We start from the raw sequence: 16781 nt of genomic DNA on the forward strand, positions 1-16781 counted from the left end.
GGAGTGAAAGGTGAGGCCTAAGGCTCTGACAGAAGAGAAAACATTAGCCAAGATGCGTGTAGACACTTAGACAGACAGATATTTTTCTTACATTCTCACATCTCTTCTCAAAACATCTTTTTGTTCTTATAGAGAGCATGGCTTGGTTCTCTGTCATTAAACAGCCAGTTGTTCACTGTGGGATTACAGTGCTTTCAGGAAACAAGCTGTGATAGTCATCTAGATCAGCACCCATCCATCCCAGCAGGAAATATGCATGGAATTGCCATTGAATTAAAGGAATTGTGAGAACTGGTCCATTCCAGTGTGGATCCAACTGTTTATATAATGGCAAGAGTGAATATCATCATTGTGTTGCATTGAGAGAGTATGAACCTCTCATAGAGCTGTTCGCTCTACAGCGTTTGGCATGTAAGAAGATCGGGTCAAGAGAGATGGCTCATTTCTCTTCACACGTGGTTGGTATGGGATGCATGTTCTGGGCCTTCTTCTTACTAGATTGTAGCCTATAATATTTTTTATACCACAAAGCCTGTCAAAAACGAGCGAATCATATTTCACCCCCAAATCAAAAGGGGGAAAAAAAATCAATTATATTTTGCAAATATTTAGTCTCATTCTAATTACCGTAATGCAATAAAGTAATACTGAAGAAAAAACTATTGTATAGAATATAATTTTCTTTACAGTACTACAGTAATCAGAGATTTTAGAATCTATTCAGGTCAGTTGTGGTAAGATTGACAGTTAAGGCTGTTTGCTGTTAGATATTGTAACCACACAAATTAAAGGGGGAAAAAAAACACTACCATTCTTTTTGTTATTCCCCCAGTATACTACTGCTAATAGTTTATTATTAGTGGTTCAACGGATCACAAAACTCACGGTTCAGATCATATCATGGTTATTAAGTCACGGATTGGATCATTTTTCGGATCAGCACAAAAAAAACCAAAAAAAAACGGGGGGGTAACTTTGCATTTATTACTTGGCCCACTTTAACTACTCCGATACCACAGCAGAAACTACTAGCCTAACTAATACATTATTAAAGGCAAGTGAACAGACTGTAAAAAGAACAAATACTGTACACTAATTACAAGCATAGAATAGATAAATACAACATAAAGTTACAAATAAAGTATAAGGTCTAACTGTAGTATTAATTATCATATACAGAAATGTAGTAATTAAATGTAAAATGACACTGTTCACTGTATAAATTTAATATAGATTAATCTTTGTTAAAGCTGTGTTATGTTGTTTGATTTACATGACAGACAACAGCAGGTATTTATAGGTTGCTGTCACTTTAAGAGTAAGACCCCCTGCACGCACACATCTAAAAGATACACATCCGAATTCTCACCTTGTTCAATTAAGACATAACCGAATGTGTTTACGAGAATACTTGCCGAGAGGGGTATTTTGACAGACATAATGCGTCCATCCAAGTGCATTGAGGACGCGAAAGAGAAACCAATTAGGAGTTTGTGAGCTATCTGAAACGCGCCTCTCTCTCTCTGTGTGCGCGCGAGCCTTGCATGTGCGTCTGTGCGCACCGATAACAGCGTGGCGTGCGATACCGAATTAAATCCTCTTTTGCCTCTTCTAGCGCTGGAACGGTTTTATATTTATTTAATGTGTAAACTAGCAAGACAAAACACGAGCAAATGATAACCTTTCACTCTATTGCGGTTAAACTTGCAATTGATCCGCGAATCACATGCGTCCCGAACCGTGGGCCTTGGTCCGTACGGATCACGGATCAACAACGATCCGTTTAACCAATATTTATTATATAGTTTATAATATAATATTGCTAATAAGAGACTCTTTTAATTGCCATTATAATATATTCATTTTTAAAAATCTCACTTGCAAGCAGTTCAAAGTCGAGTCTATTTTTGTATGTGAGCTTGAGAATGTGAGGATTAAGACAACAGAGTTTCTGATGTTCCCGAGTGAGTGTTCTTGTTTATTGGAGTAGGTGGATGCTGACTGGATTCATGCTCTTTTTGCTTGTCTGTATGAGATTTTGCTTTGTGCTTGTGTTTTGATCTTGTTTTGTTTTTTATAATGTACTTATCTTTTAGTGTTTTTTTTATTGCCAAGACTGTCTCAGTTTAACTGAGCTTCATTCATGCTTGAATAATGCTGTTTCAATACACTGTAGGTCAGCTGACTGTCTTTGGCCAGGCTCTGTGTGTGTGTGTTGACAGTTAGTGAAGCGCTGAGGGACACACACACACACACACACACACACACACAAAAGGTCCGGAAGAACTTTAATGGGCCTGTCTGCTCTCTGTGTTTCGATCTTAGTGTGTTTAGCCTATGCAAACAATACATATATTAACATCACTCAGGTTTGACTGTGTTTTTCAGCTGTTTTTCAGTCTAATAGATGTTTTGATTGTATTAAAGCTTTTATAGCCATCTCAGTGAATATTGCTGGACTGGAGCGAGAGTAAAAGAGCTGGAAAAAGTGGGTCGGGTCAGGGCAGTGGCGTGGTTCAGAAACGCTGGCAGGGGCATGGGGACAGAGCCGGGCCACACACAGGCTGGGCGTGGGTGGTTGTTGGAAGTGGTGCCAGGCTCAACGGGACTGAATGGGAGCTGTGGGTGGATGGGTCTTGGATGATCTGTCGAAACTTTAAGGCTCATGTGACCCCGGTGCCAGTTCTACGTGCTCTCATCCACCCACTGGCCATCAGGTCAGCCTTTGCCACACTGATTCATCCTGGCTCGTGTTCCAGGAGAGCTAAGACTCATGACTCAGCAGTTCTCTGAAGGTGTCTAGTGTTGGTTTGGAAACATCATACTTTAGTATTGAGCTGCGAGATGATGACCTGTGCTATTCTGATCAGAGTCAAGGTGACATGAAAGCTGTGCTAACTCAGTGTCAGAATACGGTTGTCAGATTTTGACTTGTTTTGAATGCTAAATACAGTTCAGGACTTCGAGTATAACAAAGATGGACTGCTGTGTAGATCGAAAATGACTACTTGAAATTTTAAGTCAAAACCAAATTTGTTCTCTTGATATGTTCTGTTGACGTCTGAGAGGAGAAAGCAGCGGGAGTTGCCTGAAATGCAGTTTAAATCTCTTGTAAAACCAGAAAATGGCCAGGGCAGAAATCTTCCAGAGACAGAGAAGGGCAAAGATAATCTCACTGGTTTCTAAGGATTCATGGGTTTTGATATATCATGTGGTTGTTACAAGCTCTAATCCCAACAACTGTCCACACAAACTGTGAGCTGTGACCGATCAGCATAACAGATGGTCATACTGTGAGTCCTTAAAAGTGAGAGCTGGACAGATTATTATTATTGTCATAGGGTCTGGAACGTAATACTGAATACCGAACACGCATATACATTCACACTTTAACTGTTGAACTGCACTGGAGTTCGTAGCCTTGCAGTGGCTTGTTTGTGAGTCTGCAGCTGCGCTGTGTTTAAGAGTCAGCCGAGGTTCATTATGATCAAAACAGGAAGTAAAGGAGGTGAACTCTGGGTGTTTAGAGCTCTTTAGTCGCTGTTCCAGAGTTATGATAGTTTTCCTGCTCAGGGCTTTGAGACAATTCATTGGGTGTGACATTGAACATGTGTGCATGTGTTGTGTTAGAAAAAAAAGTTACTATTCCCTCATTGTTTTTGTATTTGCCTTTTATAATTCCTTTGCTCGCTCTGTTTCTTTCTCTAGAATATGAGTGATGCTATGGCGGTGCTGCATAAACTGCAGACAGGTCTGGATGTAAACGTTAAGTTCACAGATGTGCGGGTATTCGAGTACACACCCGAATGCATCGTCTTTGACCTGCTGGATATCCCACTCTACCACGGATGGCTGGTCGACCCACAGGTCTGCATGTGGGCTTTAATTTCCAAATCTTGCTCTACAGTAGTTATACGTTCAGTTTCACAAATACATTATATGCACTGTGCATAATTTAGCTTTAGTAAACTGTCAATAAATAATTACTAAATGACAAAATTGAAAATGATTTAATAATAATGAATATTTATAAATATATGAAATGCTAATTTATCAAATTAATTGCAAATAATTGCATATATTAGTACTTGCTATTTTGCTAAGAAAACCCCTCGAATTAAGATACACATTATTTATTTATTTATTTATTTATTTATTTATTTATTTATTTTTTCTGGCAGACAGATAAATCATTTAATAGACATCACATAAAGTGGCTTTAGAATCAATATATTGTTGGTTTTAGTTCCGTATCATTGGACATAAGCTCATCACTAGCTATGTTTCTATCCACCTATTTTTATATGCATTTTGGGATATTGCATAAAATTACATTCTAAAAATGCGCATTAAAAACGTATGGGCTCAAAGGAGTTTTCATGCGATACGAAAACGTGCATAAACTACGATGGAAACACTTTTACCGAATAAATTCCTTCATGCACTTAAAAAAAAGACATGTGAGTTTGCGATGGAATGGTATAACTGGACCAACCAGCCGACCAATCTTGTTGCACAGCATCTGAAATGCTGTTTTGGTCATTCTGTAATGCCTGCCTGAGCAAAGTCTGTCATCAAAGTGGTTTGGTATAATTCCCTCCCAGAAGCGCCTCAAACAATTGCGTTCACAAACATCATCTGAATGCTAGATAACATGACTGCGTTTATTGCGATTCGTCTGTACGCTCTAAGGCTCAAGTAATTTATTAAATACAAAAATTATTATATACAGTGGCTTAATGCAGGAACTTTAATTTTTCTTAGTGATATTTAGCGCCAATTTATCAGGAAGTGACGATTTTGTTCTTTTCGACTCACTGGATGGAAACAGTGCTTTATTCGCAAATGTTTGATGCAATATTCCAAATTTGTGCACAAGTTAAATTCGTAAATTTGGATGGAAACATAGCTACTGGGCTACAGCAATAATCTATTCTATTCAGTTGAATTTGTCAGTTGATGTTTTTTTTTACATATCACGCCATGAGCATCATGGTTTCACAATGCCGTATCAAGTTAAAAACATTTCAGCTGTTAAAAACATGCATGTATGCTATGTATAGATTAAATTGATTGATTTAAATTAACACATTAAATTAACATTAATGCTAATATTTTGACCAACATATTGTCTTTTATTTATCACGCTTTCTGTAGATGGATGATATAGTGAAGGCAGTGGGGAACTGCAGCTATAACCAGTTGGTGGAGAAGATAATCAGCTGTAAGCAGTCAGATAGCAGCGAGCTGGCCGGGGAAGGTGGGTATTCATTGTTTTATCAGTCTTCTCCTCCTTTTCCTTTCGCACATTCATCCAGACTTCTTCTTACAGAAGGCAAGTGCTCATCTGTAGCATTTCCTGTTATGACTGTAGTCATGCATTTGGATGTATTAATGTCTCGGATACATTTCTCCATGTCCTGAATAGTGTTTGCATCATTCAAATGAACAACTATTAGAGTGTGTCATTTAAGCACCCTCCTTCCTTTCACTGTTTTAGCTATCTGAAACCCTCTTTCCTTTTTTTTAGTGTGTTTGTGTCTAAATATATCATCCTTGCCATCTTTTCTCGCTCTTTCTGTATCAGAATGTACCTCGTCTGTTTCTGTTTTGCCCTTTTTTCTCTCCGGCTGATTTTCTGCCTCTGCCACTTACACTCTATCCCTGTACAAGCATATGTGACTCTGTCAGGCTATATGATTTTTGTGTGTTATATCATTTCAGCTAGTATGTGTGTTTAAAGGATTAGTTCACTCAAACCATATGAGTCATACACAATATACCAAGTCTTCCGAAGTTATATGATAGCTTTGTGCGAGAAACAGACTGAAGTTGAAGTCTTTATTCACTGACAATCATCATCACCAGTACTGCAACTGGATCATTGAATTTGCGAATGAATCATTCAAAACAATTTTGAGAACTGAATCAACTGAATAATTGAAACGATCAGGTGTTTTTTTTTTTTTACAAATCAGACCAAGGAGAGCTAGGGTGGAAATCAAGATTTTACATACATAAAATTATTTTGAGCCTATATTGAATTGTGTGTCACAGAGGTCTCACACTGCCTCTTTCTTTTCCAGGATTTGTGGCAGAACAGTTTCTGAACAGCACAGCGACTCAGTTGACATACCACGGCCTGTGCGAACTCACCTCTACCGTACAGGAGGGAGAACTGTGTGTCTTCTTTAGGAACAATCACTTCAGCACTATGACCAAATTTAAGGTGTTTATATTTAAGTGTTACTTCTGCAGTGCTTTGAGATGATGGATGCGTTAATATGGCTCTGTGCTGCTGTGAATAAGCACTCCAGTTAGCAAAGTAAATTTGGTACGTTTGTCTATAGATGCTGTATGTTGGTGCCCCCCAGTGGTTAAAAACAGAAATTTGCTGATACTGTGAAGACTATAAATATGGGATACCAAATTACCACGATTTGGCATATTTGAAAGGTCAAGGTCTGCCCATAATCACATGCAAGTAAACTGATATGCAGTCACATTATTTAGTACTTTTTGAATACTTGTTTAAGTTGCATTAGGCTATTACAATAGTTTTAGTTTTCATTCCATATGACACACCACAAATTATACCATCTGCATATGGTATAAACTGCTTAAAATATTTCTTTTTAAAGAAAAACCTGCATAGTGTGTTTAATGTTTGATACATCAAATGCACTACATGCATTTCATTTGACAATTTCTGCTTTAATTAGCAGAAATTCTAGCTAATTTTTTTAATGTTTTTAGAATTTTTGCTAATTATAACCTTGAATTCTGATCACTCATAAACTGAATGTAAGAGTCAGAGAATTTAAAGTGTTTTGGATATTGACTCTCTATATAACCCCCAGCTGTCTTATCAGGGAGACTGTAGAGCGTCTTGTCTTTTATCTGGAGGAAGTGGAGATGTTCTGTAACAGCAGGATACACTTCACCCACAGATAAAACTCTTCCATGATCCTCATGTACACACTTCAGAACATCACACCACTGCTGCTCGGTCTGCAAGTGCTGAAAGATTGATGGTGAGAGTGTTTTAGGCCGCTGAAGTGTTTTTATAAATGCTCTCTCTGTGTTCCTCAGGCCCAACTGTACCTGCTGGTGACAGATCAAGGGTTTCTCACTGAGGAGAAGGTGGTTTGGGAAAGTCTGCATAATGTTGATGGAGATGGGAACTTCTGTGACTCAGAGTTTCATCTGAGGCCGCCCTCTGACCCGGAAACGGTGTACCGTGGTCAGCAGGACCAGATCGATCAGGTCAGGACTAGTCACTCCTCAGGGGTGCTCAGTGTTGTTCAGTCATAAACACTGAGTACTGTTATTGTTTCTCAGGGTGACGTTTTGAAAGAACATTTGTATGGCTCCGCTATGATAAAGCTCATATAGTGGGATGTCAAACAATTCACTGGGGTTGATGAAGTTGTGAGTGTAATTTCAGTCATCTACCGCTACACTACCGTTCCAAAGTTTGGTATCAGTAAGATATATTTTTTTTAAGTAATTAATAGTTTTATTCAGAAAGGACGCATTAAATTGATCAAAAGTAACAGTAAAGACCTTTACATTCATTGTTACAAACGATTACAAAAGTTGCAAGTAAATGCTGTTCTTTTGAATTTTCTATTCATCAAAGAATCCTGAAAAAAAAATTGATTATATTTTCTATAAAATATAAAGCAGCACGACCATGTTCAACATTGACAATAATAAAAATGTTTCTTGAGCACTAAATCAGCATAGTAGAATGATTTCTGAAGGATCATGTGACACTGAAGACTGGCGTAATGGCTGCTGAATTAAAATTAAAATAGAAAAAACATTTAAAATAGAAAACATTTATTTTAAATTGTAATGATATTTCACAATATTACTGTTTTTGCTGTATTTTGGATCAAGTAAATGTAGCTTTGGTGAGCATAAGAGAGCTTTCAAAAACATTTTTTTTAAATTTAACCTACCACAAACGTTTGATTGGTAGTGTAGTAGACAACGATATGCACACTGCAGCTAAATGAAGTTGTCACTCCTAATCTGTCCAGCAGCAACATTATACAATTAATTGATTGTTCGTGAAATGACACGGTTTAGAAATAATTACTAGCAACTATAAATGCTATAAATTACAGTGAATTATCACAAACACTGCTGCCTTGATGACACTAAGCAGACATTAGACAGGGTGAGTTGGGAATTCAGGTGTTTACTTGTCCCAAAACTTTTAAACACATGATAAAATGTTCTGGGTCTTTTCCAAGTACTTGTCTTATGAAAAGCATAAAGTCTGCCCTGCGGCGATAATTACTTTTAATAAGTACTTTTTAAAGATCCAATCCTCAAAGCCTTCAAATCGTTCCTATGCTTCTGGATTTCAACATGTCAATTCCTGATATTTTATTTGTGGTATTAAAGTAACCGCTCAACCCCATCTGTAAGTCACCCCAAATGGGGTGATTTCATGACTGTGCAAAGCAACAGTGAACCTCAGATAAATGCAAGCTCTGAAGACTAAAGTTACAATGAGCTGTGAATGTTGACACATCCAGTTGAGACATAGATTGGGCTTTGTAGTGCACTGCTGTCCTCTAGCACCAATTCTGCTCCATCGCCTGCTGGAAACTCCTCAATTATTGATGTTAAAAGCTCCCAAATCCTTCCTCCAGCTCTGTGTAACCCTCCCCCTTTGCCTTTGGGAGACTTTAATGCCTGATGACCGAACAAAAGTGCCTCACGTAACACAGATCCTTTCTTTCTCTGTCTTTCTTCTGCTGTTGTATTGGCTTTTTTATAATGAAGTGTCTACATGAGTAAAGGGTTTGTTGATCACCGTGCTCTAAACAGTCAGGTTTTACTCTAAAACAGTCGTGTCGTGCTGTGCCATGCGGTCAGTCACATAGAAAATTAAATGGTCACGGGCCAACTCTCAGGATATACATGATGTAATGTGCTCTTTTTTCATGAAATATTAAGGTCATTACTACTGTAAGGATTCAGGCTAAGCTGTATTATAATGCTTTACATAGAGTTATAGTTCACCCACAAATTAAAATTGTCATCTACTTGCTCTCATTATGTTCCAAAGCTGTATAATTTTTATTTCAAAAGAGTTATTTAGAGTGTTCAGGCTGCACTTTCTCATGCAATAAAGGATGAGAGAGGGCAACTAGTAGTAATAATATACAGTACATAATTTTTTTTTAAAAATTTTAAATAAAAATACATCTGTTCAGCAAAGATGTAATAAATTGATCAGTTGACTGTGAAGACAATTCTAATTTTACAAAATATCTTTATTTAAAACAAATGCTGTTCTTTTGAAGTTTCTATTCATCAAAGAACCCTGCAAAAAATGTATCCCATTTTCCACAAAAATATTAAGCAGCACACCCATTTTCAACATTTTTGAGCACTAAATCAGCATATTATAATGATTTTTGAAGGATCATGTGACACTGAAGACTGGAGTAATGATGCTGAAAATTCAGTTTGGTCATCACAAGATTAAAATATATTAAAATAGAAAACAGTTATTTTAAATTGTAGTAATATTTCACAATATTTGTCTTTTACTGTGTATTTTATGAAATAAATGCAGCATTAGTGAGCATAAGATATTTCTTAAAAAAAAAACATTAAAAAAAATCTTACTGACCCCAAACATTTGAAGGTTAGCGAATATAATATAATATAATATAATATAATATAATATAATATATGATACATCAAGCTCCTAAGTGTAATATAAAAGTAGTCTATTATTGCCTTCTACCATAAATTCTGGTCCATTCATTATAGAACACTGTCATCATCCGCTTGTGCAGCCTGGACAATCTGCTAAATAACTCAATTTGTGTTTCTTGGAAAAATGTATCATATGGATTTTGAACAAACATGAGGAGTGAGTAGATGATGACACAATGTAACTTTTCCTTCTTTGTATGTGTAGGACTACCTGATGGCGCTGTCTCTGCAGCAGGAGCAGCAGGCCTCAGACCTGGGCTGGGAACAGATCCCAGAAGGCATCAGTGATCTAGAGCTGGCCAAGAAGCTGCAGGAGGAGGAGGACCGCAGAGCGTCACAGTACTATCAGGAGCAGGAACAGGCGCAGGCAGCAGCGGCTGCACAGGCACAGGCACAGGTGAGTTAATAAACTTAACACTTACATTCAAAATACCTATATTGGTATATACAGTATCTCACAGAAGTGAGTACACCCCTCACATTTTTGTAAATATTTTATTATATCTTTTCATGTGACAACACTGAAGAAATGACACTTTGCTACAATGTAAAGTAGTGAGTGTACAGCTTGTATAACAGTGTAAATTTGCTGTCCCCTCAAAATAACTCAACACACAGCCATTAATGTCTAAACCGCTGGCCACAAAAGTGAGTACACCCCTAAGTGAAAATGTCCAAATTGGGCCCAGTTAGCCATTTTCTCTCCCCGGTGTCATGTGACTCGTTAGTGTTACAAGGTCTCAGGTGTGAATGGGGAGCAGGTGTGTTAAATTTGGTGTTATCGCTCTCACTCTCTTATACTGGTCACTGGAAGTGCAACATGGCACCTCATGGCAAAGAACTCTCTGAGGATCTGAAAAAAAGAATTGTTGCTCTACATAAAGATGGCGTAGGCTATAAGAAGATTGCCAAGACCCTGAAACTGAGCTGCAGCACGGTGGCCAAGACCATACAGCGGTTTAACAGGACAGGTTCCACTCAGAACAGGCCTCGCCATGGTCGACCAAAGAAGTTGAGTGCACATGCTCAGCGTCATATCCAGAGGTTGTGTTTGTGAAATATATGTATGAGTGCTGCCAGCATTGCTGCAGAGGTTGAAGGGGTGGGGGGGTCAGCCTGTCAATGCTCAAACCATACGCTGTACACTGCATCAAACTGGTCTGCATGGCTGTTGTCCCAGAAGGAAGCCTCTTCTAAAGATGATGCACAAGAAAGCCCGCAAACAGTTTGCTGAAGACAAGCAGACTAAGGACATGGATTACTGGAACCATGTCCTGTGGTCTGATGAGACCAAGATAAACTTATTTGGTTCAGATGGTGTCAAGCGTGTGTGGCGGCAACCAGGTGAGGAGTACAAAGATAAGTGTGTCTTGCCTACAGTCAAGCATGGTGGTGGGAGTGTCATGGTCTGAGGCTGCATGAGTGCTGCTGGCACTGGGGAGGAGCTACAGTTCATTGAGGGAACCATGAATGCCAACATTTACTGTGACATACTGAAGCAGAACATGATCCCCTCCCTTCGGAGACTGAGCCACAGGGCAGTATTCCTACATGACAACGACCCCAAACACACCTCCAAGACGACCACTGCCTTGTTAAAGAAGCTGAGGGTACCTAAACCCTATTGAGCATCTGTGGGGCATCCTCAAACGGAAGGTGGAGGAGCGCAAGGTCTCTAACATCCACCAGCTCCGTGATGTCGTCATGGAGGAGTGGAAGAGGACTCCAGTGGAAACCTGTGAAGCTCTGGTGAACTCCATGCCCAAGAGGGTTAAGGCAGTGCTGGAAAATAACTACTTTACATTGTAGCAAAGTGTCATTTCTTCAGTGTTTTCACACGAAAAGATATAATAAAATATTTACAAAAATGTGAGGGGTGTACTTACTTCTGTGAGATACTGTGTGTATAATATATATATATATATATATATATATATATATATATATATATATATATATATATATATATATATATACATATGCATATTTTGCAATTAACAATATATTGTTTCTATAGATGCAATTTAAAAACTTGAAATTAAAAATTCTCTGTTGTTTTTAATTAGAATAAAAGTGGATGGGCACTAATGCATTTTAACTTGAGAGAAGTCTGTCATTTTACCAAAAGATTGAATTATGCATTTTTATTAAAAATTATGAGGTCAAAAATGAAACGCATGCGTGGATGAATCGTTTACAATAAGATAGGGTGGATGTTCATTTAATATCAGCTTTAAAGAGTTCAAATAAGAGGTTAAAGGGTTCACATTTCAATGAAAATTCTGTCATTAATTACTTACCCTCATGTCGTTCCACACCTGTAGGACTTTCGTTCATCTTCGGAACACAAATTAAGATATTTTTAATGAAATCTGATAGCTGTCTTACTCCTCAATAGACAGCAGTTTAACAACCTCTTTCAAGGTCCAGAAAGGTACTAAAGACATTGTTAATCTTGTCGCTTCATAAAATTAAGGGTGAACCACTGCAGTCATGTCGACCATTTTAACAATGTTTTTAGTACCTTTCTGGACCTTGAAAGTGGTTGATTATTTGCTGTCTATTGAGGAGTCATACGGCTATCGGATTTCTTCAAAAAAATATCTTAATTTGTGTTCCGAAGATGAACTAAGGTCTTACGGGTGTGCAACGACATGAGGGCGAGTAATTAATGACAGAATTTTCATTTTTGGGTGAACTATCCCTTTAATTTGTTGTTCTCCATTCTGCAGGGACAACAACCAGCAGCAGGTGCCGACCAGGTGGATAGAGCGGCAGCTGCTGGAGCCTCAGCAGGGGGAGCCACAGCTTCTCCGAGCCCAGGAAAACAGCCCTCTACGGGGGAACGCAAACCCAAGAAGGAAGCCAAGGACAAAGACAAATGCATCTTGTTGTAACAGCAGTGGACTATATGGAAACGCGAAACGGGCAGCAGTTTAATTCCAGTGGCTCTGCAATGCATCTCCCAGCGTGAGGTGGAGAGAGAACGAGCAACGGAGATGAAGCGTGACGGACTTGCCATTCTCAAGCCACTTGTGCCTGACTTTAACCCTCAGTGTTCTGAAGATGCAGACAAGCAGAGAGGGGTGTCACTACAAGGACTATCACTACATCGTTTGTAGAGCTGGCCAAATGTTCTCAGCAGGAAAACCACTGCAGTGCACTATATTTGTGTGGGGTCACCAGGGAGGGTGGATTTTTATTAAATTTTTTTTTTTTTTAGTACAACAAGGTAATGTACGCATAGCACTAGGCAAAAAATCCACCTCCCAAAACAAAACAACACACCACTTTTTTCATTATACAAAGCATTTTTTTTTTTTTTTTTGTGGATTTCCGTTATTGTTGTTGTTTATAAGCTATTTTATACCGGTTTACCCGTATATATATGCATATGTAGATTTGTTGTATTTGTCAGTTTCTGTTGTTTGATTGAAGGATATCAGATCTTTTAATGAAAGGCCGTTCACATGAGCAGGTAGCAAGCCAACGGGTCGCTTGGCAAAGGTGATGTCTCAGGACATGATGTAGGCCACCATAGTTCTTGCCTGGCAGTCTGATGCCAAATTGAACATGTTAATACTGCAGGAGTCACCTCCATTTTAGAGAGCGTAATCCTGAAGAAACAGATGCATTTAAAAAAAAAAGTTTTCCGTTTTAAGCAGTTGAAATTCCATTTGGTGATATAGATGTGTCTACGAAAGAATGATTTTGCCAATAGGACATTTTCTGTTAATATCAGTGAACAACTGACACCACTGTTAATGTACATAGCTTTAAAATATCAAAATCATTAGGTTATATAAGAATACATGGCCAATTTTTTGCTTCATCCCACCCCTTTTACATTTCAGCCAAAAGTCTGGTTCATATTTGCCTTAAAAAAATGAAGTATATGAGTAGGATCGTTGTCCTGGCATTGTTGAATGATCAACATTATTGCCCAAAAACCGAATGGTTAAGGAAATCCTGTGTTTTATCTCAGTGGTTTTTGTTTTCCTCCAGCTAGTGGTCGTACAATATCGGTTTTACGGTGGGCCGATATTGAAATCTGGAGAGCAGGTTGGTGATTCCTGATAGAAATAACAAGAGGAGATTTAACAGCTGCGGACACTGTTATCACCCAATGCCGAAAAATGGCTCAACATTGGCCAAATAATCGAGCCGACCGATATATCGGTCAGTCGCTAACTACAGCTATAATTTACACACTCGTTCATGTACATTGTACATACTCATATATGCTATATGGATGTAAGGTAGGAAAGGATTACTCAAGCCCATCCTGTTCCAGTGCTGCCTCCTGAGAGACAAGGTCTTTTCTATCCAAACATTCCAGCTATATGCCTTGAGCTGAGCATTGTGCTGAGCCTCAGACTCAGAGAAACGCTAACGTTGGGCTATTTTCCCTGTTGTTCTGCTCTCGCAATGTACGAATGAACAACTCCTGCATGTAGACGAGCTCGTGATGGTGTAGCCGTAGAACAGACAGTTTTTCAGTGGTTACATGGGAGCACTAGTAGAATCTGTTTATGCTGGTCGTGGGCTGGAGCTGTTACTTTGACGTTTGGTCCCTCAGCGGCCAATACTCTCTGTATATAAAAAGCCTTACAATACTTGCAGTATCTTTTATACCGACACAAATAGGTGCAAGACAAGACTGAGACAATCTGTAGACCTTACCATAAGACAGAAAACCGCACAGGCCTTCACAGAAGGAACATATCCATGAGTGTCTTGCAAACAGTTTGACGTGTTTTAGATTCCTTGGTAAAGGATATAGATTCAAACACGGGGTTTAATTTGAAACAGTCCCCTTTGTTGAGGTCCGTTCACACCGAGAACGACACTATAAAGATAAAAAAATAACGATAACTAGATTAGCGCGAAGACTGATCAGCGTCCACACCAACGGACGTTAACGTTCTCTTTACACTGCACTTACGTCGTCTGCCGCTTTAAATTAAATGCGCGAGCTCTTTAAAGCCGAGTGGATTTTGATTAGCTGTTAATGTTTTTGTTGTTGTTCTTTTCTTCATTTATCAGCTGGAAAACAAAATCGTTCTGAAAGTGATTCCAACAAAATGTCGTTAATTTGTGTCGTTATAGCTGTAGTGTGGACTTCCTTATTCTCATAGAATTAGATCGCTTATTAAAGCTGTATCGTTATAGTTATCGTCCTTGGTTTGAATGGCCCTTTAAACTTTATAGCTGTAACTACCATTTCAACCTGAGGAATTGGGCTTTGAAGACAAACCATGGCTATTTTTGAAGTTGTTGTTATCTGAGGTGAATTAAGTTAGCTGGCATACTAATATTGTGTTTAGCCAGAGAGTGCACAACACAGCCTGTGTTAATCTGTATTTGTCATGTTTTTATTGTTCCCCCAGAAGGTAGCATTCACACTATCATTTCACACTACAAGAACTATATATTTAAATACATAAATGTCGGTGAGCTTCTGTCACCTTTGCTACTGGTGTCATTTGGAAGGAAGCACAAGCTAGTTACTATAGAGTTGGGAGAGAAATGTCTTAAAAGAGTTTGTACTGAGGTTATTGGGGTGAAATGAGATATTATATATCTGTAACTGGTAAATCATCCATTTTAGCCAAACTTGGGAGAACAAAGTTGGTTTTATCATTATTATAAGCTGACGCTCACTTCTGATTCAGTTAATTGCAACTGCTGTTATACTTGCAGATGGACATTCCAGGGTGCTTTTGATCAGTGGCATGTCTGATAAAAGAGTGATTTAAGGACAACGTGCAACAGACTTCTCCAGCACATATATTATGTACCCACTGTGCATTAGCTTATGTCGTTTGTATTGATTGCCAATAACTTTATTCTTCTGTAATGTGCTTCAGCTTTAACCATTTGCTTCTAAAATGATCTTGCTAATTGCAGATGTGTGAAATGTCACAAGAATTTACATGTTAGTGGGATAAATACTCAAATGTCATATTTATAGAGGGGGGAAAGTGGTGGAGTTTGTGGGTGCACGCTCTATTAATTAAACGAGAAAGCCCATTTCAAAGAGAAAATAGATGGAAAATGGCTTGAAACTGTCTATATTTAGCTAAATCTATTTTTGACCCCCAAATAATATCAGTAAATATTCCAAGGCCTTGTCTGCTTAGTTGGCCATTGGTTTGCAGCACCCATTGAAGCTCCGTTATAGGTCATAGACCATTTTAGTTATTTATGCACTGTTACATTGAATGCACTAGATGAGAAATATACCTCTTTTTATACACAATTAGAGTCACCAGATTTTGTCTGGTTACAGCTGAACCTGTTTCATAACACCCAATAAATACCATGTTTTGCAATAAGGCTTATATTTATGGAACTATATTAAGAACTGAACATAAGGAACTTTCTAATGGTTACATTTCACCCTAAATGCTGCCATTTAGATTTTGTTTTCCTCGGCCCGTTTCCAGATAGAAAGGGCTTGCAAGACTTCCCATGAATATAATTTGATGTTTCATATCTTAGTGCCATCAACGAATATGGAAAAGAAATTTGCAATTAAAGAGAGGGCTTTTGATTGGAGTTGATACAGGGCATTACCAAGGGCGATTCAAACTGACACTGAAATGCCAAACATTACATGTTTTCTGCTAATAATAGGAACTGGGAGGGTTTTTCTTGAAATTTCAATTTTACCAGGTCAGTCCATAATGGTAATGCAGTTGTGATGCATGTTTAACAGCTGAATACAACATGTACTCCTAAATCATTTTAAAGGAACAGTCCAATTACAATTTCTATTTTATATCCTTTTTACGTGTATATTTACACAAAAGATTTTAACTTAGCAAAAAGAAAAAGGACAAAAAAAAAAAAAAAATCAGGATATAATAAGGGTCAACCTTTCTATTGTGTGTAAGGTTCATTAATGACCAAAAACATTTATGTAGCCCAACAGTGTCAAAAAGTAGATGGAAATTTTTTTTCCTGTAACAAATGCCTTAGATGAGGGACAATACATCTGATTAAAGGAAATCTGGTCAGTGAGTCTGTGT

General features: G+C 38.2%; 1 protein-coding gene across 1 annotated transcript in view; it reads left to right on the forward strand.

The window, feature by feature from the left end:
- The window catches only part of mindy2 (MINDY lysine 48 deubiquitinase 2), a 26609-nt gene extending 9836 nt beyond the window's left edge, over positions 1-16773 (forward strand). The window contains exons 4-9 of the mRNA XM_051898661.1: positions 3709-3867; positions 5158-5260; positions 6087-6229; positions 7093-7266; positions 9953-10144; positions 12480-16773. Coding sequence (XP_051754621.1) covers positions 3709-3867; positions 5158-5260; positions 6087-6229; positions 7093-7266; positions 9953-10144; positions 12480-12644 — 936 coding nt within the window. The 3' untranslated portion in view covers positions 12645-16773. The remainder of the gene's footprint in view (positions 1-3708; positions 3868-5157; positions 5261-6086; positions 6230-7092; positions 7267-9952; positions 10145-12479) is intronic.
- Positions 16774-16781: the final 8 nt, after the last annotated feature.

This window comes from Ctenopharyngodon idella, chromosome 7 (assembly GCF_019924925.1).
Source record: "Ctenopharyngodon idella isolate HZGC_01 chromosome 7, HZGC01, whole genome shotgun sequence".
In the NCBI taxonomy this organism is placed as follows: domain Eukaryota; kingdom Metazoa; phylum Chordata; class Actinopteri; order Cypriniformes; family Xenocyprididae; genus Ctenopharyngodon; species Ctenopharyngodon idella.